The sequence below is a fragment of the Tubulanus polymorphus genome, chromosome 10 (genome assembly GCF_964204645.1).
Source record: "Tubulanus polymorphus chromosome 10, tnTubPoly1.2, whole genome shotgun sequence".
Taxonomy (NCBI): Eukaryota; Metazoa; Nemertea; class Palaeonemertea; order Tubulaniformes; family Tubulanidae; genus Tubulanus; species Tubulanus polymorphus.
Genome location: NC_134034.1, coordinates 9,827,341 through 9,852,303, shown reverse-complemented (window position 1 = coordinate 9,852,303; position 24,963 = coordinate 9,827,341). Strand labels below are relative to the sequence as shown.

The window sequence follows — 24,963 nt, the reverse complement described above, 5'->3', positions numbered from 1 at the left end:
CCAGTGCGTTGTATCACCGGCATACCTCTATTGAATGTCTACACTGTTATGCGGTGTATCATCACTCTACTATTCTACAGTGTTGTCACCTTTCAATGGAGATTAAAAAAATTCATCACTTTTAAATTTATACACCGCACTGTGGTGTAGATGCATTGAAAAGGTTAACGATGACAATCTGTTAGGATGATGTTCCAGGAAGAATACTTCTACCTATTTTAGGCTCGCATGCCGCTTTAGTGCCTCTACACTGCGGTGCGGTGTATCGTTACCATTATTGCACTATGTTTCAAGGTGCTGCCATCTTTCAAAAGATATAGAAACTAATTACACCTATACACCACGATACGGTGTACTAGCAATGTCCATGCACCGCACTGCGGTGTAGACGCGCTGAAGAGGTTAATATGACCCCAGATTCGTCAGATTTGATGATTATTTTCATCGAAATTTCATTTTGAAACTGTGTGTATTTTTAGGGTGATGATGATGTTTTTGTAAGTTTCAATATAATCTTATCCGGAGAGAGATTTATAGGGATTAATATTAATATCGTATCATATATCACTAAACCCTACATCTATTCTACTTTCTTTTTAGTTCATTTTCTCATTACGTTTCTTGATTCTTTTCTTCTTTTTTTTTTGAATATGGTTAATAAGGAAATTCTGTTTCTAATGAATTATTGATTAAGGAGAAGGTTGAAAATGATTTGCGGAAATTGGAATGTCCATCCCTCCTCGGCAGGGATTAAAACCTGATACCATTGCTAGACTCAGCCTGCCGCACTAGACCGGGTGTACAGGTACATGCACAGGTTAAACGCAGGAAAACTTGCTGCACCAATCAGATTGCTCGTTGTATAATTGCTGAGGAAGATTTCACTGATAAACTATAAATGGAAAACCTGGGCTCAAATAAAACGTCATATCTGATTGGCTAATAATGACATCATCTAAGCTGCGCACCGGGTCTATTGTCTAGGCAGGGTTTTGTGTCGTGGCCGAGTTGAGTTATGCCATCGGGTTCGAATCCCTGCCGAGGGAGGATGTGTGGAAAACTCGAGATGTCGCGATAAGGCGTTAGAAAATGACGCGAACGATTTTCAGAATTTCGCGCGATTAAAAATTGCGCGCGTCATTTTCCGATCGAAATATCTCGGATATATCGAATAGATTCCCATACTTTGAATTCCAAGCTCTTGTGGATTAGATCTTTTAATTTTTTTCGTACTTATAACCCATAACTAGCAATATCCCGACGGAACGGACTTTCGTTTTACCTTGGTTTTCAGGCATGCTGTTGATATATGTTAACCCTTTAAAACCCGTTGCTGGTGATAACACCGATGATGTTAATATGATTCAATAGCCATGAAGCCCGGATTCACCTGCTGGCGAGATCTGAGGGTCGCCGATCTGAGATCTAAGGGTCGTACGGCCATTTCATGAGAAAAGGGCGTTCGCAAAGGAAAATACGATTTTCTAGAAATTCGACAAAATTGTGCCTCAGTTTTCCAATTACAGAAATCACTGTTTTGAAATCTTTTTTTTTTGTAGTGATAATATTTTGCCCTTGACTGCTTAAAATGCCCCCTATGCTAATAGGGAAATTTTGACGGTCTTAAAGAGGTCTCGTAAGAACCCTGGATCGGCCAGTCGATGAAGCGGATCCCGAGAATTTCATGGATGCGTTTGAATCACATTTTACTCCGTCATCAATCACTGTGGTAATCCTCTGAAGAGGTTTATCACAGGTTTATCAGCAGCGGCGTGCGTTTTACCTCCTCGAGTACCCGCGCCCGCTCTTTAGTGTCTAGTCTGTCGAGTAGTGTTTGGTTTAAAAACATATTCTCGTTTTATCAACATAATTTATTTATCAATTCCGTTTGGCGCTGAGCCAACTGATTAGATATGTAGTGTATGCGTTTATGTTTGGCGTGAGAGTATTTCATGTTTTGTACTGTAAGCAGTAAATATAACCTGGACTGGGTAATTAACCGTGTCGAAATATTGATTATTTAACGACTTATTAGTGAATGTAGTTCTAGGGTTTGAGGTAATGATGGCTTCCACACTTCGGAAAAGTATTTCTTCTTTTTTTCCATTCAACCTGACGAACCGACGGCCGGTTCGATAGTGATAGGTTTAGAATTAAGACCGGTCTAAGACCGTGTTGGTTCTATAGCTGGACCAGTCTTGAGATTTAAGACCACTTTCGCACCACTAAACTTAAGTTCAAAAGGCGGCCTTAAACTCTTAAAATTGGTTGTTAGGTGTGAGATTGGTCATTGAACTGAAATGAGTTTAGACTGGTTTTAAGTTGCTAGATTGGCTATGGAACCAAAATGAGCTTAGACTGGTTTTAAGTTGCTAGATTGGCTACAGAACCGAAACGAGCACAGACTGGTTTTAAGTTGTTAGATTGTTCCATTCCGAGCTCATTTTGGTTCTATATCCAGTCTTAAATCTAAGCCATGAAGAATGTGTGACTGGTCCTCGGTCTTGATTCGACATGAAATCAGAGAATAGTGCCCTCAAGGTTGGCAATTGGTTCGGCAAAAAATAATGGGCGATTTTTCAGAATTCTAGTTCTTTTTCAAGAATTCTAAAAAATCACCCCACTTGAAATATGAGTAAGGTGGTGAAATCCCACTCGCAGATTGTAGACTAAAAATTCTGATATCTGAAATCTTTTTGGAGACAGAAATGCTACGGTCGCGTAGATTAAAATTTTTCAAATTTTTCTTCTTCAATGGCCAAATTTCGCTTGAATTATCATATTTTACGCTTTCCAAAATTGTAAAAAATATGATTTTATTTCTTTCTTCGCAAAATTTGGTGGCTGTTTGTTGAGAATTTTTTGTGCCTATCGCGATTGGAATATTGTCTACAAATTATTCAATCTCGCGCAAAGTGATTCATAGTACTTGGACCCAGTTCCGCAGTTTTGCGAGTTCGATAAAAACTCTCGAGTTTAAAGATTAATTAATTTTCAATATTTCAACTCGTGAGTCAAGCGCGGATCTACGATTCCTTGATGGATATGGACCTGAATATAGGAATGTGCAAAACTTAATTTGAAAAGGGCATATTCAGCAATCCTATGCGAGGGCTGCAAGCATGAAAATTTGTGTCTAGCTTCTGGTGGCCCTCCTGCAGAACAATTGGGACAAAAAGGCTTTTCTGGCCCTTATCATAACCCATTTGGATTTACTTTTTCCTTTGAAATTTACCCAAAAAAATATCCCCGACTTTTTGGAGGAGACATCTGAATTATGAAGTAGATGGACTAGTCCACCCCAAAATCGACCCTTGAGAGACATATTCATTTGAGGAGTCCATCCGTATTTGAATCGCTAAAAAGCACTGAATAGATGAAGAACTGAAAAATTTTAGAATTATTTTTCTTAAACAAACTATACGGACATTAATTCATTTCATGCTTATATATATATACAAACATACACTGCCTTTATTTCGCTCCACTGCGTGTAGCTTGTCAAAGTAAACAAAATGATTTGTAAATCATGCCCTGAAAGTTGACCTAGTTGCTAGTTACCGATATTATTTTATTATACCCCGTTATAAATTATGAATGTTTCTGTTGTCGTATTCATATGGTAATTACTTTTTATTGACTTTATTGACTTGGTTCTTTTTGACAGATCAGCCCATCCAGCTCGCCGAGGACTCAACACAGACAATTAGGTGAGTTTTATGGCAATAATGATAGTTATATAATAAAAATTATAATAACGATGATAATAATTCATTATTTTCTCGAGAAAGCACAATATCTTACATAGTAATCTTTGAATACAGTAAGATAACGAATGTTATAATTTGTTAAAACAATTTGTTAAAACATTACAGCCTGTCAGAAAATATGGCCTTGTAATTTTGAAATATGTATTTATTAGGCTATTATATTCCACACCAGCTTTCATACAATTTCAAAGCGGTTTGAAATATTGTTTTCGTGTCGTCAATTATTTGGGGCAATAAAAAGCGAATTGAATTGTGTTATTGTTTACATTCTGCCCCCACGAGTAGCCATGTGCTCGGCGGCGACCTTCACCTTCATCAGTAAACAAACCACCTAGAACGAGGCTGGCGACCTTGAGCTCCATTTCTGTCAAATTCAGCTCAAAATATAGCGAAATTTTCGCTTATTTCGCCTGTTTTCGGTGGTTTTCCGGCGAATTTGTGGCGTTTTTAAACTAGATGGACATGGTACAGGCTAACTCGGATAGTTTACTGACCGGTTTGAGTATGTATGGCGTTGATAAATGTTTGAAATGTCTGTCTGCACCGGTATTGGATTGAATTTGTGAGACAACCACAGACAGTCTGATTTCTCTGACTGATTTTTGGATGATGAAATAAATTGCGAAATTGCCGCGGCCCAACCCTAATATTTTGCGTAATTTTAGTTTCCAGTTATTTTTCTCGGCTGTAGCCTGGTTATTTCTCCACTGGAAACCTTTATTCATGATAGATTCCGCCTTCAAAATTCCTTCCACAGTCCAACTAAACCACAGTCAGGTTACTGACTACACCACACCCCGACCACTGACTGACTTTCAATTTCATATGGCAGCAGTTTGCGATATCATTCAGAATACTGATAAGTGAACCCACAGATTTATTCTTCTAAAATTGTTCGCGCGGTTTTAACTCCGCCGATCTATCTTCACAATTTATATTTCCTGATTTATTTACAGCCAACGTAATCTTAACCCATATAACCTTTAGTAGCTAGGTTTATATATAACCTGATTCAGGCCCTTGGTGATCTGATTAACTTAGGTTTTAATGTCCTTATTCATGCCCGGCATAATCAGGTAATCTAAATCTAGGTTTAAAATATCCTGTTATACATTACGTTATTTGAACGCGATCACAAATTTGAGGATTGTTTGTTTTGGCTTTACGTTTACGACTAAGTTAGGCCTACCCTATTAGATTGTTCATTTAACCTCACAATGGGATCATTGAAGTGTCCACTGTAAGCAGCAAGCAGGACATGAACCCACTTGTCACTTGGCACTGTTAGTGGATGCAACAGCATCACGCCTTATCTCAACTGAGCTACTCTACTACCGCTTGAAACAAAACATGTTTGTAAGTTGTGTTTAAATAAAAAACACTTACCCGTTTATCGAGTTTTACCTTGCGCCCTCGCACTGGTTCTCTAGCTCTCTTATCGTCGGGCGCACCGTTTGTTGACACGATTTTTAAAATGTTGACATAGTTTTCAAATCGCGGCAGTGGTGAACTTTGTATCGATAAAAAAAGATAATAACGCAGATAAAATTTATAGTTCTAAGATTGCCTACGATCTCTGATAGGCCTATACAGATTACGATAGCTATTTCGGTTGCCGTAGGCTACAGAATGTCCTAAATTTTAATCGATGGAAAAAATGCCATTACTATGAAAAGATCAGAGAAAGTATTTGACTTTGCCACCCTATGGCACGAGACATCGTAGGCGACATTTCCAAAACTGAGTGAGTAGTTACGTTTAGACTCAATTTTTATCAGACGTTTTCAAAACTAGGAGAGTAGCGACGTTTAGACTCAATTTTCTATGAGACATTTTCAAAAATTAAGATAGTAGGTGACGGATCTATGGAATTGGCTCCAGAAGTTTTTCTTTTTTTTTGAAAAAGCTAAATTGAATGAAAGAGTTTACCGAGTCTATTGTTTGATCGATTTATCTGCGGTTATTTCCTGGTTCGCTATTTTTACGATACCAGGAACCGATGACTCGTTGGCACGTATGCTAATGAATGTTGCAATGGTGATGATGGTTTAGGATTTCGTTAATGAAAATATAATGTATTCGACGTTTTATGTCTCTCTAGTGCACAGCCGCAGTCTGGAGTCGAGTCAGTTAGGGGCGCGGGAGATCGGACAGAATTATATCATATACCGCGATCCTGATAAGGTAAGATCATGACGCGACCTAACCATTGTGATACAAGTCCGGTTTCATCTGGCGTCGGTGTTTTATCATTGTGCCACCAGATGGCGTGCCAAACAGTAGTAGGACATACTCTCGGAGTTTGTTCTTTATTTCTAGATTAAGCCCCCCTTTAGGCGAACTCGGTTACATTGATAATCAATCAAATATGGCATGATTTTTATTCGTCATTTGTTGAGTAAGAGAAATTAATGGATCTATTTTGATTTTAATATTAATCGTGAGAAGAAATTTCCACAATTCATGTTCCCTAGTTCTACCTGGTGGACCCTCGCTACACATCCATGCTGAAAACTTCCACTGCTGATGCACTTGAATCTTGGCGACACCTGGTGGATCTTCACTTTCCGATACCACAAATGGACTCCCCTAATTGCGACATTAGTTGATATCCAACTACCCAATTAGCGAAACCTGGTTGATCCTCAATGCAACAGGTGGAATCCTCTATGGCTGCAATAATTGATGTCCTACTGCACACTGGTGACACATGGTGGATCCTCACTTGCCACTATCCTGTATTGCCGCAGTTATTGATGTCCTACTACACACTGGCGACACCTGGTGGATCCTCACTTGCCACTTTTCTGTATTGCCGCAGTTATTGATGTCCTACTGCACACTGGCGACACCTGGTGGACCCTCACTTGTCATAAGTAGAATCCTCTATTGCCGGAGCCTTCATTGCCTTAAAACGTGTAGTAAGTCTTACCATCTGGTGCAGTTCTTTACGTGGCAGGTACGCAACTCCTCGTGCGGCACGTATGATTTTAATTGCCCATATCTATAAACAGGTGTCTTCGATACCCACGAGCATTGAAAACGTTCCTGACCCAAATAAGTCAGCGCGCTATAATGATTGATTGTTTATTCGTTTGCCTGTTGGTTATTTCAAGGTTGTCTTTATATCGTTTATTTCAGATATGCAGCCTGGAATCAGATATGCAAAATATGGAAATCGAAGACCTAGGTAATTAAAATTGAATGCACAACAGTTAACTCGAATGGCTATAAACTTAAGCTGTAAAGTTTCGTAGCGCAAGCAAATTTTACAGAGAAAGTGATCCAAAATATTAATCGGTCTTGACCGGTAAATAGAATATCTTAACCATTCAGTTCATCGCTACATTCAAATACTACTCAATTCCTTGAAAACTTCTCTTAAGCCTTTTAGCGGGTCTACACCGTGTGGCGGTGTATAAATCAGTGATTGACTCCTAATACACCACATGGCGGTGTATTAATGTATTTATGTTATTATTAATTAGTTGTAATCTGTATTAAAAGATGGCAGCACCTGTCAAACATACTGAAATATTAGTAACTAACGATACACCGCATTGCGGTGTAGACACTATAGCGGTATACCCGTTATTCAACATACCAGGGTGGAATTTTCAAATTATCTCCAGCGCTTTTAATTAGTTAATTAGTCAGCACTGAAAGGGTTAATTTGAAGCACATAAAGATCTAACGATCGATAAAAAGTGAAAATTCGTCTAGTCATTCAAATCTCTCGGAAGTTTAGGCTTCATAAAATACATTTTTATGAAAAATTCATCGGAAATATTTCTGATCTGAATATTTGTCGTTGAATTTTTTTTCATCTTTTTTTCAGATGAAAATCTAGAGCAAGTCTTCGCGAAGTTCACACGCGCTCATAAATGTTACGACTTAATTCCAACCAGTTCAAAACTTGTCGTGTTCGATACTCAACTAAACGTAAGTGTCTTCACCGGCAGATGTACATTTCACCCGCGGCCAGTTGCGCAGTCGTGACTACAGTCCGAAAGTGGTCTTATGTTATTGGATTAGCTATAGAACTAAGTCAGTCTTAGACTAAGCCATGACTTCACAACCGGCCCCAGTAGACCAGCACATTGACTAGTTGTTCATAAGTACCTCTTACTTAAGCCCCTCGAAAGCCGCAGATGAATTTCCTCGAAGTACATGAACGTCTAAAACCCTAGATGCCCAATACCAGTACCTCTGAAGCCCTGGACACATTGCCCAAAAGTACCTCTTAAGTCCTGGACACAAGCAGTAGCCCAAAAGTACCTATAAAGTCCTAGACATATTCGCTGAAACTACCTCTGAAGCCCTGGACACATTGCCCATAAGTACCTCTAAAGTCCTGGACACAAGCGGTAGCCCAAAAGTACCTATAAAGTCCTAGACATATTCGCTGAAACTACCTCTGAAGCCCTGGACACATCGCCCAACAGTACCTCTTAAGTCCTGGACACAAGCGGTAGCCCAAAAGGACCTCTAAAAGTCCTAGACATATTTGCTGAAACTACCTCTGAAGCCCTGGACACATCGCTCAAACATATCCCTGCAGTCTCGAGACACAGCGCCCACCGTGAATACTACCCACTTAACCACCCCTAACCAGAAGTAACATGCAACCTGCTTGACATCGCTATTGATAAGTAAATGGGGATAACAGGTTCGAACCGGTGTGATGATCATTTATATACGGTTGTCGTGTAGGTTATAATTCAATCGCGTTTTTGTCTTTTTTCAGGTTAAAAAAGCATTTTTTGCGCTTGTCTATAACGGCGTACGCGCCGCGCCACTCTGGGATAGCACGAGTCAACACTTCGTCGGTAAGAATCAGTGGCGCCACTGACCCGGAAAACTCTAGGAATCAGAACAATCTAGAAAAAAAATCTGGGAATTTGACAATATTTGCAAAATAAAGAAACCTGGAAAACTCAGGGAATTTTGATGATGCTTTTGACTACGCGTGTTTCTTTATCAATACGTGATTCAATGAAAAATGAATGAATTATAACATTTTTAAAACCAGGAAAAGATTCCCTCAGGGAAGTTTTTGTCGTAACACGGAAGAATCGGGGAAAACTTGGGTAATTCGTAGTAAGGGGAATATATCCATCGTGATGGGGGCTGGTATAGATGACTCGGACTGTGTATCGATGACGAATACCCTACGGGTATTGTCGTGAAATTGAATTTTTTTTGTCTCTGATTTTCAGGCATGCTAACAATCACTGACTTCATCAATATACTTCAAAAATATTACAAGTCTCCCCTGGTAAGTGAGCGTACACCAGTCGCGTAGGTATCGATGAATTATGTCGGTGTTTAGAATGAGTACGAAGAGATATTAGAAAATGTCGTCGGGCAAAAACCAAACGCCATCGGATAGTTGCATCCTACCGCTTAGAAGATGTTTGAATCTGATGGCGTCGTTAGATTCTGCCCTGTTCCTCCCTCGGAGCGAGGGTAACACGCAGGGGTTTGAACCTGATGAGTTTATGCCACGTTCCTCCCTCGCGGGGATTTGAACCTGCTGGCATCATGAGACGGTCACGTTCCTCCCTTGCAGAGATTTGAACCCGATGGCTCTGCCATGTTGGAAAGTACAGAGCTGATATGTTTCAAAACTCTAGATTTCTCTGCTTAAATGGCGATCTTGTGTTTTTCCTGAAATTGGAAACAACTATAGCGCAAATAGTGATGACAATATTGCAACGGAGCAGCATTGTGAGCTCTGTCGGGTTTCCATTCCTTCCGAAGCCTACAACAGCTTATAATGTAGAAATATGGCGGCTATTGTGTTTCACGTCTGACACTCACTGCTGAATGCTATCTGCCTACTGTCTGACATCTCAACTCTTAATACACACCAGTATTCCTGAAGACAACCATAAGGATGTAGTCGTAAGGCTAAAAAAATTGATACCTTTTTCCGGGTCACTTTTGTCGTCAGTTCATTTCTATAACTGCCAGGCCTGTTACTGTTAGCTTGATCTCGATTTTGAAAAAAAAAGGTAATGTACGGGGTAGATAGGCGGCCGACTGGGTCAACTTTCTAGCTCGGCATAAATAAGAAACGAGGTATCAATTATTTCTAACCTTACGTCGAAAAAAATGTTAGCTCGGAAATTTTCAGACTCATATTCTAAATGTGGGATTAGGAATCTTTGTAACTAATTGAAATTTGGGAAAGTTTCCATTTCGTTCGCTCCTATGATTCATCTATGGTGAGTAGATGTGACCCGTGTAGGCAGATCGTACTTCGAAATCATGATAGGAAGCCAGTGAAAAACTCGCAAATTGATAATGACTTAACCCTTTCAGCGCGTCTACACCGCAGTGCGGTGTATAAATCAGTGATAGATTTTGCTAGTACACCGCACCGCAGTGTAGACACACTATAGTGGTATTCCCGTTGTTCAATACACAAGGATGGAATTTTTTAGAATTTTCAAATTATCTCCAGCACTATAGGGTATTGATTAGTCAGCACTGAAAGGGTTAAAAAGCTAATTGCGTTAACTTCAGTTCGAGTTTGAAAATTTGGTTTCGGTTCGAGTTTGATGAATACGGCAGACGGCGTTTGCCTCGGTATCTCGCGCGTTACCGCGTAATTCCGGGGATTCGAATTTGCGGCGGTTTGCGTCGTCGTCGCAATGAATCGGAGTAAGAAAATTAATATCATGTTTTTCTGGAGCTCGCGCAATAACCGGAGCGATGATCTACTCCGAGGTGAACGCGGTCTACTGTAGTATTCTGTTCCGGTTGTTCACTGTTTTCTAATTGAGTTCAATTTTAGTAGTTGTTAATTTTCCTGCATCTATTTTATCGTTCTTTTCTTTACCCACTCGTAAAAAAAGGAATAAAAAAAAACCCAGCTCCAACTCGCGTATTAAACGTCGCAATTTTTCAACGAAATATCGACGAGTTATATTTTCCATTTCGATTTTAACTTTGTGTCTTTTAAGAGCTATCGATCATTATCCGTTGCACAAAAACATTGGGGAACCCCCGATCCCACTTGTGGCATGTGAGGATCCACCAGGTGTCGCTAGTAGTTACTCGGTCTTCGGCGTTCAATTTCTTGCACATTTCAGTTGAAATAGAATGAAATTTTCTCTTAAATCAGATATCAATGAAAACTATGCCTATATCCGAGTATGTTTTGATTCAGGAATCTAAAAGTTCGAAGTTAACTTAAATTGAACTAATTCCGGCATTGTCAGACTGAGTGCTCGCCATGCCACCTGGTGGAATAGCTGGCTGGTATTGTCATTCCCTGTTATAGTATTGTTTCTTGAAAATAGCTGGTCCTCAAGGTAACGCGATGATTTAACAGGGCTTTGGTGATCCAAGCATTATTTCTCCGGGCTCCGTGTTTACTGATCGTTATTCCTGCAAAAAGTTAGAATCGAAATTGTGATAGATCGTTGACAAACTGCCCCCTGGGCGGCGGAACGGTTTCATGGAACGGGTTTTGAAGTTATCGAAATACCTTCAAAATATCTCGACCAATTTACGTTGGAATATCTTCGAAGAATCTTGATATATTCCTAATGGGCAGGGGGGTTAATTTGCCCTTCCCTCCCTCGCGCCCGTATCCATGAAACCAGCCTCCCCCTATAATCATCACCCCCACCTATACACCGCAGTTGTTGTAGTTCGTTATCATGGCGTCTGCTTCGTTATATGGTTCGCTGGTTCGAAATAACTACGCCGAAAAATAAAAAACTTCATCGCGGCTTATGTTGTTTAGTTAGCTATAATCGCCTTCCGGTGCTCCCTCCTTGTTACGTGTCGTGCCGTTCATTGTGTAGTGTGTATACATGGTTTAGCGGGGAGTTGAAACTAGAATCAATGTTTTGAGGAAAAATTCCGTCTATAACAAATCAACTACGAATCGTAGATCGGTTAATTTGGACCGGGCAACAACATTAACCAAAATGGCTGTTGTACAATGGTGGACTTGAGACGCGAGCGCAGGTCGACTGGCAATATATGGGCGGGTTACGGTCAAGAGAATCGCAGTTGCAAGTCCGACCCACGCTGGCCCGGATTAAGTTCATTGGTCGACACTATAGCCAGGCGTCAATTTTTAAAAAGCCGCCAAGGCCCTGGTTTCATAAAGAACATCTCGAATCGACCCATTTCTTTACTGGATTCAGTTCAATTTAAACCTTTCAGTGCAGTGTTTATAATGTTAACGGTCTTTGATGGACTACACTAGTACATCGCACTACGGTTTTCCAACCAAAGATGGACTATGCTAGCACATTGCAACGCGGTGTTTACAATCCGTGATGGATTATGCTAGCACATTGCAACGCGATGTTTACAATCCGTGATGGACTACGCTAAAACATCGCATCACTGTATATCGATGTTATTAGTAATTAGTTTTTACCTCGATTGAAAGATGGCAGCACCTATCAAACATGAAATATCGGTAATAGTACATTGCACCGCGGTGTATTGATAATATTAGTAATCAGTCTTTATCTCTATTTAAAGATGGCAGCACCTGTCGAATGTAGTGCAATATTAGTAACTAACGATACGCCGCATGGCGGTGTAGTGGGTGTAATGAGTACTACAAGTAGTATGCCTGTTATACAACACACCGGAATGGAATTTGTGAAAACTTAAAAATTATTTCCAGTACTTTTAATTAGTCGGCACTGAAAGGGTTAAATCGTAATAATCGATTTGATTGTTTTTATGAAACCCACGATCCCCCAAACCCCGCCCGCGAGATTATCGCTTAAACACAGTTATTAGAACCAGCGGATCGATGTAACACAGCAGACGACATACCCATCCTCGCTGTGTAGTTTCCCCCGTACAATCGGTTAGTCACTAACGATGTGTTTTGTTTAGGCGTCTGACACGACGGATGCGATCTCCGGACGCAGTCCCTGGCAGGTAAGGCCATCTCTCATCTTTATCTCAATGATTCATACACCAATCCGAGCTCGACCGCGGTTTCCCCCCTGAAATACCAGAATGTATATCACCCCTTACTTGCACAAAACCCACGCCCCTACAAGGGGTGATACCTGAAATCAATGCCTCAGCAAATGTCAAATCTAAGCAAAAAATATCTCGAAATTACCGCTAGTCAAATACGGATCAGCTTAATCCAGAGGCGATCGGCTCAACCGGCGCCCTCTTTGAAGTGTTCAGAATCAGAACCCTAGTATACCACCCTCTGCGTGTCCCCGGTGAAAAGAGAACGGAATTGCGAATGTGGTAACCACGTCTGAATGATGAACGATGAACCGGGGTAAAATTGTGTAGTAGGTAAATATCGTTGTGTGGTAGCCTGTGAATGATTTTTGTGCATGTTCGGCTGTTTCGTTCTTCTTAGCTACGATTGAAATAGATTTCCGACAACTGTTTACCGATTAATGACTGCGAGGAGGTGCCACCAACACTTCAGGTGGCGATCGGCGATCCGCCAGGTGTCGCCAGTAGTTGCTCGATCTTTCGTGATCAATTTCGTCTACGTTTCAGCTGAAATCAAATGAACCTTTTTCTTAGATCGATGAATAATTTCAAAAACTATTACCAATCACTGAGTAGAAAAAGGAATTCAAATGTTGATTTTTGGTGGTGCATCTTGTAATAACGTATGGATTCATGATGAGCTAATAATTCGGATCAAAGTTGATCAATGACGGATCTTATTTTCGCAACGAAAGACGGAGTGCTCGTTACGCCATCTGGTGGGATAGTAGGTGTTGCGGTTCCCCATTATAACCCGAAAAAAAGTCTGCGCCCGAAGTATTCGTAGTTTTAGAAGTTAAACCCCCACCCCACCCTCTCCTCCGCTTGATCGGGACTCTTATTGTTTCTTCTATCATGATATCGTCGTGGTTTTTTGTAGCTTTGTTGATTTTGCTGAAGTTTCATTTGAATTTTTTTTTCCGTTCGATTAGAAAAATTGATAATTTCTGAACGCGAAAAAATAACCGGATCTGATTCTTTGATTCGTTGATTCATTGATTGATTAGGAACCGTTTATGCTTAGCGGTGATTGATTGTGCGTCTCGATATTTGTAGTTGCGGAAATTTCATTTCGATCTGTCGTTCTATTTTTAGGTGAAAATGGAAGAATTGGAAGAACACAAAATCGTTACGTGGAAAGGTGAGGTTTAGATGTCTTTTTATTTGCGGCAGTTTTATGGAAATTATGAATTACCGTGAGCAGACGCTCCCGGAAATGCAGATTGCAGTTGAACTTTGTTTGTTAATGGGTGGAAAGTGACCGCCCTGCGTGAGGTGTTTCGCCACCCCAGCGTTGTATTGTATAGATTATTTGTTTGTATTTTCAGATGCTCTAAAGGATCACTCGAAACCGTTTATTTACATTCACCCGGACGCCTGTTTATTCGACGCCATCAAAAAACTCATCGACTGTAAAGTACATCGTCTGCCCGTAATCGACCCGGTGACCGGTAACGCCCTCTACGTGTTGACGCACAAACGAATTCTGAGATTTGTTTATCTTTATGTAAGTACTCGGTAGCATGCCTGTCATCCTTGATTTTCGATGTTCGATCTTCACTTGCCACAAGTGGAATCCTCTATGTCCTACTGCAGACTATTGACACCACGTGGATCCTCACTTGACACATGAATTCTTCTACGTCCCACTGCAGACTAGTGACACCTGGTGAATCCTCACTTGCCACTAGGTGAATCTTCTATGTCCTACTGCAGACTAGTGACACCTGGTGGATCCTCACTTGCCACTAGATGAATCTTCTATGTCCTACTGTACACTAGTGATACCTGGTGGATCCTCACTTGGCACAAGTTAATTCCTCTACGTCCCACTGCAGACTAGTGACACCTGGTGGATCTTCACTTGCCACAAGGTGAATCTTCTATGTCCTACTGTCCACTAGTGACACCTGGTGGATCCTCACTTGACACATGAATTCTTCTACGTCCCACTGCAGACTAGTGACATCTGGTGGAACTTCACTTGCCACTAGGTGAATCTTCTATGTCCTACTGCAGACTAGTGACACCTGGTGGATCCTCACTTGCCACTAGATGAATCTTCTATGTCCTACTGTACACTAGTGACACCTGGTGGATCCTCACTTGGCACAAGTTAATTCCTCTACGTCCCACTGCAGACTAGTGACACCTGGTGGATCTTCACTTGCCACAAGGTGAATCTTCTATGTCCTACTGTCCACTAGTGACACCTGGTGGATCCTCACTTGCCACAAGTGGAATCTTCTATGTCCTACTGCAGACTAGTGACACCTGGTGGATCCTCAATTGCCACAAGTGATATCCTCAATGTCCAACTGCACACCATTCTGTATTTGGCGATTAACACCGATGAATGTTCGTTTTCATTGCAGATACACGAATTGCCGCTTCCGAACTTTCTACAGAAAACTTTAGGCGAACTTCGAATAGGAACATACGAAAATATCGCCACGGTTAGTTTCAACGGCAATTGATTCCATCCCCTGTCTGCTCGTCGGGAAAGAGTTTAATTATTTCTCTTAACGGTTTTGCAGGCGACGCCGGATATGCCATTGATCCAGGCTTTAAGTTTATTCGTCGCGAGGCGAGTTTCAGCGTTGCCCGTAGTCGACGAGCACGGACGCGTCGTCGATATTTATGCAAAATTTGATACCATTGTAAGTAATCAGTTAAAACCCTTTCAGTGCTGACTTATCGATGTCCTCATATTGTTAATTAAAACTTAGAAAAAATTTCCACCCCTGTTGCCAAAACTTGTACTTTTTGGAACATGATTTTTCCTGATCGGTGAATTTATACTCCGTTTCAGAATTTAGCTGCTGAAAAGACTTATAACAACTTAGACGTGACGATTAAACAGGCCTTACAACATCGCTCCAAAGAGGTACGTGATAATTAACCGCCCTTCCAATGCTGACTAATCAACTTCTAAAAGTGCTGGGCCCGGTTTCACGAAAAAGTTTAAGCCTAAAACGGTTAAGTTCGAATTGTTGTCCTCAATGAAAACATAAAGGAACCAATGGCAATTACACCAAAAATTTTAGTTTAACTTTTTTGTGAAACTGGACCCTGGAGATAATTTTGATATTAAGCGTAGGTACGCCGAATGGGTTTAAAACAATGAGAATCGATTAATAGGTGCGGCTGTGTTAACGGAATGATGACCATCGACGCTGAACGCGTTTCGAATTATTTCTTTTAGGGGTCTTTCGAAGGAGTGGCAGTTTGCAAATTATCGGAAACATTGGCAGCTACGTTAGAGAGAATAGTCAAAGCGGAGGTACGTCGAATATCTGAAATCTTGAGTTGCACGCACGTTGCTTTAGAAGGAAAAAAAATGGTAGCAACTTTCGTTGAAACCTTGATCGGTGGGCCACAGGGAATAGTCGGGGAATTTTGACGAAAAAGCTAAAATTCAGGGAAAAGTCGTGGAAATTTGTTGAGATTACTAGATCGCGCGTCATAAGATCAAACAGTTTCCATCAATGTCTGTCGTATTTGACGATATAGACGCGGGGATAGTATTGTGCATGTCATGGAATAGTCGGGGAAATAGCGAGTCAAATATAAGTGGCCGCCCGGTTAGACCGGGGGAGATGGTCGCGTCGTGTTGCGAAAAATAAATCACGTGTGACTGGCGTCACTTATAGTCGCAAACGAGTTAATGCGGCTAAAACAAAGCCGCGTTGAAGATTGTTATCGATCATGTATTTATGTGTTTTTATTTTGCAGGTACATCGTCTGGTGATAGTCGACGATGAGAAAAAAGTCGTCGGAATTTTATCGCTGTCCGATCTTCTGAATTTCCTGGTGCTTAATCCGAAATGTGAGTTAAACAACGTCGACCCGCGGGCTCGTCTTTGAAAGCCGTTACCGAGGGTCTTACTGTTGATTACTGATTAATTTGAGCAGAAATATGAAAGATGTTACTGAGGGTCTTACTGTTGATTACTGATTAATTTGAGCAGAAATATGAAAGATGTTACTGAGGGTCTTACTGTTGATTACTGATTAATTTGAACAGAAATATGAAAGATGTAACTGAGGGTTTTACTGTTGATTACTGATTAATTTGAGCAGAAATATGAAAGATGTTACTGAGGGTCTTACTGTTGATTACGGATTAATTTGAACAGAAATATGAAAGATGTAACTGAGGGTTTTACTGTTGATTACTGATTAATTTGAACAGAAATATGAAAGATGTTACCGAGGGTCTTACTGTTGATTACTGATTAAATTGAACAGCAATATGAACGGTGTTACTGAGGGTTTAACCCCCTTGATAAAAAAATAATGCACATAATCAAAGTTTTTTCAAATAAGCTCTTAAAGGGGAACTGCAGTCGAAAAATTTTAATTGGCCATTCATTTCTACTGTTGTTGTTTAGCATAATGGTAGTTGAAACTTCCAATTCTTCCTAATAAACTTGTATACAACGATTTTGATACTGTTATCAGCAGAATTTACGGCAGATGAGAGCCGCCATATTTTAATTCCAAAGCGAGGCATGTAAACATTGATGACGTATCCCGGACCATCACACACTCCAGTGTGTACACAAATAGATACACTCATTGAAGATCTCAGTTGAAAATTGCGATTAAAATATACCTGCTGGGCTGCCAGTGGGGACTTTACATTTATTTTTCCACTCACTGTGTGAACATATCCAAATAATTGCTGATGTGGCATCATGCTGCAGTTTAGAACTGTTAATGAACTTTAAGTGATGAAAACACTATGAATAGCAGCAGTAACATGTATCGAAGTGGGCCGCAACTACATCACAGCCGAGAGAAAAGCATCTGCTACTTGGAGAAAATGGCGGTGGCCAGTCACTTTACAAAACCCTCTTTTTTGGATAAAGTATTGGATGAAATGTTTTTCTGCTGTTTTGAAAATGTATTTATAAAGGTTTCTAACACATCTAGATACAAAAAATTTTTCACTACAGTTCCCCTTTAAACCCGTAACATAACGAAAAAGACAATAGCTGTTGTTTTAGATTTTCATACAATGTCTTCGAGGGTCTTATTATCCATGATTGCTAAGGGATCATTCATTTATTACGTACGCATAAAATTTGAATTTTTCAACCCCCCTCCCCCTGTACGCAAAATCGGCCATTTTTTCATATATATTAAGCATTACAGTACGAAATTGCACTGACCCCCCTCCCCCTCCCCTAATGCGTACGTAATAAATGAATGACCCCTTACCGAATATTTAGAACATTTCTTTCACTTTCGGATTAAATATTTCTGGAAATATTTGTATTCGTACCGTTAGCATTTTTCAGCGGTTTAGTGACCCTGTGAGAGTTCAAAATCTTGAAAATTCGAATTAACGCTCGAATTTTAACCGATTTTGTCGTTGTTTTCAGTGGACGAAGACGAAGATGACTCATCATCTACCTCACCGTCGAGTAAATTCCTCGACCCGGCGCGAAGTTCCGCCGAAACGATGGACCTCGACACGAGCAACACGTCCTGATAGCCGACCCGCGGAGACCGGCGGAGTGAGTCTCGAGATTCTGCGCTACCTTTGCCGCTGCTACGACGGCGACCGGCCGGTGGCGCCACCCGTGTGCTGACACCCGCGTTCGACAGAGCGCGCCGCTGTCTACGCGGCGTTATAGTTTTCCAACCGTCTGCGAAGATACTTCCGAGGATTCGGGATCGGCTCGGTCCGGTTTCGCGAAAGAGATTGAGCTTGAAAAAAAAAAACCTTGAAAAAAAAAAACCATTTCGATTGTTGTAGATACTTTGAAAATACCGAGTAACCGATAGCACCGAAAACAGAAAACGGTTTTAATCGTTGTAGATATTTTGAAAATATGATGTAACCGATAGCAACGGAAACAAAAAAGTTTCGATTGTTGTTATTACTTCGGAGAAATTAAGTTACCGATAGCAACAAAATGGAAAATTGAAAACCGTTTCAAATTGTTGTAGATATTCTGAAAGTATGAAGTAACCGATAGCAACGGAACCGCAGATCAAAAACAGTTTTAATTGTTGTATAAATATTTTGAAAATGCTAAGTCATCGGTTGTCGCTAAACCGCAAATTTGAGTTTAACTTTTTCGTGAAACCGGGTCATCTTGCCTAAGACTGCGCTTAATCTGGAACAGGACTAGTTGAAATTGATGCAGTTCGAGGGAGAAAAAGTAACTGTAAATAATGTCTCCGGATTAGATCGAAATCCTGATCCAGATTAAGTCGGGGTCTACTGTGCAAACCGACTAAGTCGCGGAACGTTGTTTGGATTCTACCCTTTAAACAAACAAAAAATGCGAGAAAAGTTTTCTTAAACGAATTATTTTTTCGTTCGAAAAATCGTAATATCAACTTTTTCGTCTTTTAAAATTTGTCGATGAAATAAAAAGGACAAGATTTTATATTTATAACAAATTTGTTGATTGCCAGTATAAACAGGGAAAATAGGCGTTGGGCAGGGTTTAATTAGATTTTGTTTGAAGCATTTAAATCAACGACAGCCTAAATGTATATATAGAGTTTTCCCCGTTGTTAATTTCATTATGCAGATTTGAATTGCTTGTAATGAAACATGTGCCTATCCGATAAACGGTTTGATATCTGAATCGAGTGATTGTAAGGCAGGTTTCGATTGGTCTGTACCGATTCCAGACTCTCTACTGGCGCGACCAGAATACGCTCTATCTATTACGTAATAGCATAATTTGTAAACCTGATACAAGCGGCCGGTAGAGAGTTTGTAATCTGTAAACCTGATAGAAGCGGCCGGTAGAGAGTTTGTAATCTGTAAACCTGATAGAAGCGGCCGGTAGAGAGTTAGTAATGCCGAATTGATGCAATACACTCCACTTGATCAGACGTTTTGAGATGCCGATAAATCGTCTCCCACGTATGCGTATTCAAGGCCAGACGGAGCAGGGACGGGTCATTGTCACGATCTGCTATATTCCTCCCAAACTGCAATATGTTCAATCGAAACTTGCCTTAACGTTCGAAGATATTGCGAAGGTATTCCCGCTGAAAGTTGCAAATGAATTTGTTACGAAAAAAACTCCGATGCGCAATGTAGAAATAACATTGAAAAAAAAAACGTGCTCAGCTGTACTATGTTATGTATATTGCGTAATATATAATGTTCGTCTGCTGCGGTTAGGTTTTGCCCAATCGGCAAACTTGGGCAAAATTTCATATTGGCTTGTGAGAAATCACTGGCCTAATTGAAATAAAAAAGGGCTCTGAAACTGTTTTGTAATAATAATGATCGTAGCATTTCATGTATGTATATATTTATATATATATATATTTACGGGTTATCGCACTAGGGCTACATTTTTCAGTCGATGAACCAGTCCTTACTGTTCCAGGTAGCCGCGACTAAACTGGCCCCTGTAATGTAGTTAAAGCTAGTCCTTGATTCCAGTTGCACGCAGCCAAGACTTGGATTTGATATAGCAACTTATATAGCAACTTAAAACCAGTCTAGGGTCATTTTGGTTCTATAGCCAATCTAACATCTCTTAAGACCAGTCTAAGCTCATTTTGGTTCTAAAACCAATCTTACAACACAAAACCAGTCTCAGCTCATTTTGGTTCTATAATCAATCTAACAACTTAAAACCAGTCTAGGCTCATTTTGGTTCTATAGCCAATCTAACAACTCTTAAGACCAGTCTAAGCTCATTTTGGTTCTATAGCCAATCTAAAAACTTGAGACCAGTCTCAGCTCATTTTGGTTCTATAACTAATCTTACAACTTAAAACCAGTCTAGGCTCATTTTGGTTCTTTAGTCAATCAAACAACTTATCACCAGTCTAGGCTCATTTTGGTTCTATAGCCAATCTAAAAACTTGAGACCAGTCTCAGCTCATTTTATTCCTATAGCCAATTTAACATGGTCAGTCTAGGTTCATTTTAGTTCTATAGCCGATCTAATTACTTATGACCGGTGCAAGCTCATTTAAAAATACCACCAACTTGGACTTCAACCTTGCTTTGAAAAATGTAGCCACAGTATCCGAACCCAAGCTGCAGGATTTGACGCCTTTGATAAGGCAGTTCAAAGGGCATTGATATTTGAACTAACGAATTTTGTTGCGGTTGAAAGAAACTTAACGCATTGAAAAAATAGAAATGAAATGTGCTATTATTTTATAGATATTCGAATCTACATATGTCTTTCAGACCTTTAAAAAATTATGTTTTTTTTGTTTTTTTTAATTTTCATTTGCGAATGTAACATTTCAACGTGAGAAAGAATCAGTTCGAGCATGATCGGCAGGGACGTAGAAGGTTTTTTGCAACTCGCCCATTTCAGTGGAACGCACTAGGGTGTACTGTAGAACGACGTGAAATTCCGCAAATATTCTGTAGCCAGTTGCATAGATCTCTGGTTGAGATTTGTCTCTTGGGTTTTAAAGACATTTGTAAAGAAAAAGTAATTTTGACTCTAAATCCAACTCACTGCACCCAGTTCCACCCTGTAAAGGATTCGACTTCTAACCCATCTTCTAATACCCTAAAGTGCTGAAGATGATTTTAAATTTTTGAAAATGTCACTCCAGTGTGTTGAATAACCGGCATGTGGCTACAGTGCATTTACACCGCAGTGCAGTGTATCGTTAACTAATATTCCACTGTTAGACAGGTGCTTCCCTTGTCCAATTGAGATGAAAACTATTGATAACATCAATACACCATGGTGCAGTGTACTAGCAAAGTTCATCACCGATTTCTACATTGCGGTGTAGACGCACTGAAAGGGTTAAACATTTGAACTTAGTTTACTTTAAAAACAGTCTAAGATCATTTTGTCTAGAGGGTTGGAGCGCATTTGGATGTTTGAAATGCACAAATTTCGATTCATAGAGCTTGTCTGTTTTTGTAAGTACTATCGAAGGACGAAAACTCAATCGAACTAACGCCGATGCTTGGTTGAATGATGCAGAAAGATGGCCTTTGACTACTGCGTAACTCATTATAACGTACTTCAGTCGACCTGTTAGTCGATTATATCCAGTATGAAATCATTTTTATAAAAAAAAAAAGCGGTGACTCAGCGGGATAAGGGCATGATGCCGTTGTTTCAGTATCAGTGCGACGTTCTGCTGTAATTGCGAGCTCGCTCAAAAGATGGCGCGTTGATCCGTAAATCCGGTGAATTGTAATTTCTGTCCAAATTGTGTTTAGGGCAGCAGGATGGTGGCGAGCAAGCAGCACTGATGAACGACGATAATACAGTCAAACCCACTTAATCCGGACAGACTTAATCCGGATTTTGGTCTCTTATGGATATTATTTGCAGTCCATTCGTTCATCCATGTACCGTCAACCCCGATATACCGCCCAAATCGGCGCGGAAAGATTTTGGCAGTATAGAGAGTATGGCGGTTTATATCGGGGGTGTTTTACTATGTATTTGTATAGAGATGTACATTGAGTAAACCTGGGGGTGGCAGTATATCGGAGGGCAGTATATCAGGGGTTGACTATGAGAAAAAGACTTCTAATGAAGATTTCTCGTAAACTGGAAGAATTTTTCCGGCCCGAATTAAGCCGGTTTCTGCTGTAGTGTATTGTAGGGAATAATAGGCTGTGTAAAAAAATGATCGTATAGTCATGTGTTAGGAAGTGAATATTTATGTATAAATTAAGCAAACGTTTTGTTAATTAGTTTGTTAGTTTCGTTAGTGTGTTAATTGACTTTCGGTCTCTAAACGATATTCTCTCTCGTGTAAAGTGGATAAAAACGGGATGATAATTTCACCGATTTCAGGCGATACTGTATTTGTATCCGCAGGACGGATGTCCTCTTAGTTTTTTAATGCAGATATCCTCCCCTATTTAAGTAACTAGTTACGCGAGCCGTTTTTTCGATGTAACTAGTTACTTCAACTAATTTGATCGGTTTAAGCCGCGATCGCGCCGTTCACACCGGTGCCAAATGGGCCCGTGCCTGTTTGACGCGGGCCGAATTTGGCAATGATCTTCGGAACGGGCCCGTGCCGAATTTTAGAGCAGGTCGAATTATCGCTAACTGATTCTGGAAGTGATTCCTCACTTGCCGCAGCATTGTTTTAATAGCATTTCAGTGATGAGCGAGTTATTTTTCTCCCAAATTAGGCGTGACTCGGGGTCTGGTCCCGGGCAAATCGTTTTGGCGTGATCGCGGCTCTGATTTCCAGTATGGGGGGGGGGCTGTTCATAAAGTGCATACTTGCCCCTAGGGGGCGTGTCAAAAATTGACCCCGTATCGTGGAATGTTTCATCGATCATTGGGTAATAAGAGACAATCTCTTTGAAATAAGGCTTTGTTTTTTTATAGGTTGAAATATCATTCGAGTATTGCCGGGCTAGGAATCATCAAAAGGGGTCTTTTTTAAGGGGCCGGAGCCGAACTCGGCAACTAAGGTCACACGCTAATAAATTTCAAAACGGTTTCACCTGAATTAATTAGACAAATATGCAGGTATCAATAATCAATCGATCCGCTGCCTTTAACGGCATCCTTTAATCGGGGGGGGGAGATGCTCAGAATTAACGTGAATTTGAATGATACTTATTTTCAATATCGGAATTATTTTCCGGATGGTTCTTTTGTCGTAGGCAGATCGATCGAACGTTTCTCGAAATAAAAAGCTTCTTTAAAATTATGATTACGATAATGAACTTCATGTTATAAATATTATAAATATCATCTCGAGACCTGTTTAACCGTATAAATATGTACGATGAATATTTGTAAATACCTATAAATAATGAATATACATATATATATATATATATTATGATGTATATTAGATAAATGTTGCTGGCATATGACATGCGGCTCGAATTTGGCGGGAGATCGGCGCCGCGGACGTATCTAGGATAACCCGGCACCTATTCCTGACCAAGTTCTTGTAAATATAATATGCTAACATAGTAATGCGCACTTATTTAAACGGTGGCCTGCTGGAGTTCAACTCGTCATTGCGTGTGTACAAGTTTTATGTTGGATTTGTAGAAAGTAACTTGCATTAATTGATGTGCTCACGGGAATCATTTTCCCTCGTAGAAGGGATGATGAAGAATTAGTGAAATAGAGCGTTGTACAGTGAATTAGTATTTGTAAATTTGGTTTCGTTGGAAGTCTTTACGATGTTTTTTTGCGAGTGGGCCAACTGAAAAAATTTTCAAAAAATTGTAGTGGCAGGTGCTGGCCAGATACCAGAATTTTCTTTTGTTGGATTTTGTTAGTATTTTGCCGAGAAATGAACATAGTATTGTAAAATATGTTGTGAAGAATAAAATTGAAATAATTTCAAAATTATATTATATTTCGTCTTTCTGTGGTATTAATTTGGCCGAGGAAGAGTTCTTTTGATGGAGAGCAAATCGCGAATAGCATGCATGGATGGATAACAAGTTCTACCGGAGGCCTCCTAAATATCATACAGCGGCAATTGAGTGACGGAGTAGTCATCGGAGCCACCCCACACAACCAAATGCCATAGGCATAATCTTTTAAGATATCGATAGACTGACCAACTCGACCTGATTCGATATTTAAAAAAATGATAGCAATCAATCCTCAACACGGCCTAAATACGGTAGACTATACCAAAATAAATATTCAAGTTCAGCTCCGCCATCTATTGAAAACTGGCAAAGTGCCAGGATAGCAGACAGCAAATATTATAATTTCTTTGTTTAACTGTATTTGAGTAGTATAATCGTACATTTTAGCTCTGTTGGTCAAAACTACTAGGTACGACTGAACGAAATGTATTTCAACATGAATTGTGTCATACCCTCCGACACCATCGAAACGCCGAATAAAGAAAGATCTGTCTTCTTTCAGAAGAAATTGGAATGGCAGATCGAGTGGATCAAGTCGGGAAATTTCCACTCAATGAAATTTAATTCTTCGCTTTAAAACCAATAGTTCTTTTCCCCAATTATCAATTAATACTGGCAACTAGGATAACGGTTTTAATCGAGAGAATTATCAAAAATTCATTTCTAATTTCTAAAAAAACGTGGTTCTTCATTTTTTCCGCATTGCGACAGTAATCAGTAGCGACGTCATTGCGGGGATTTCCCTGATTTGCATAACTAGGTCGAGCGCTTCGACGAATCAGCGACGCGGATCGGGAACACGTGACGAGCCGGTGCGAGATTCCTCGTCGGATCCCGGAG

The 24,963-nt window shown here is 40.2% G+C and overlaps 1 protein-coding gene across 9 annotated transcripts in view; it reads left to right on the top strand.

The window, feature by feature from the left end:
* Positions 1–24,094, top strand: part of LOC141911886 (5'-AMP-activated protein kinase subunit gamma-2-like) — a 72,864-nt gene extending 48,770 nt beyond the window's left edge. For 6 of the 9 annotated variants that reach the window (XM_074802968.1, XM_074802969.1, XM_074802970.1 and 3 more), the window contains 16 exons: positions 480–497; positions 3,668–3,710; positions 5,872–5,954; positions 6,912–6,960; positions 7,609–7,712; positions 8,518–8,599; positions 8,990–9,048; positions 12,651–12,695; positions 13,875–13,920; positions 14,108–14,286; positions 15,155–15,235; positions 15,317–15,439; positions 15,592–15,666; positions 15,985–16,062; positions 16,515–16,608; positions 18,170–24,094. In XM_074802968.1, coding sequence (XP_074659069.1) covers positions 480–497; positions 3,668–3,710; positions 5,872–5,954; positions 6,912–6,960; positions 7,609–7,712; positions 8,518–8,599; positions 8,990–9,048; positions 12,651–12,695; positions 13,875–13,920; positions 14,108–14,286; positions 15,155–15,235; positions 15,317–15,439; positions 15,592–15,666; positions 15,985–16,062; positions 16,515–16,608; positions 18,170–18,279 — 1,269 coding nt within the window. In that variant the 3' untranslated portion in view covers positions 18,280–24,094. The remainder of the gene's footprint in view (positions 1–479; positions 498–3,667; positions 3,711–5,871; positions 5,955–6,911; positions 6,961–7,608; positions 7,713–8,517; positions 8,600–8,989; positions 9,049–12,650; positions 12,696–13,874; positions 13,921–14,107; positions 14,287–15,154; positions 15,236–15,316; positions 15,440–15,591; positions 15,667–15,984; positions 16,063–16,514; positions 16,609–18,169) is intronic. The other 3 variants (XR_012620092.1, XM_074802971.1, XM_074802972.1) reach the window with 3 other exon arrangements.
* Positions 24,095–24,963: the final 869 nt, after the last annotated feature.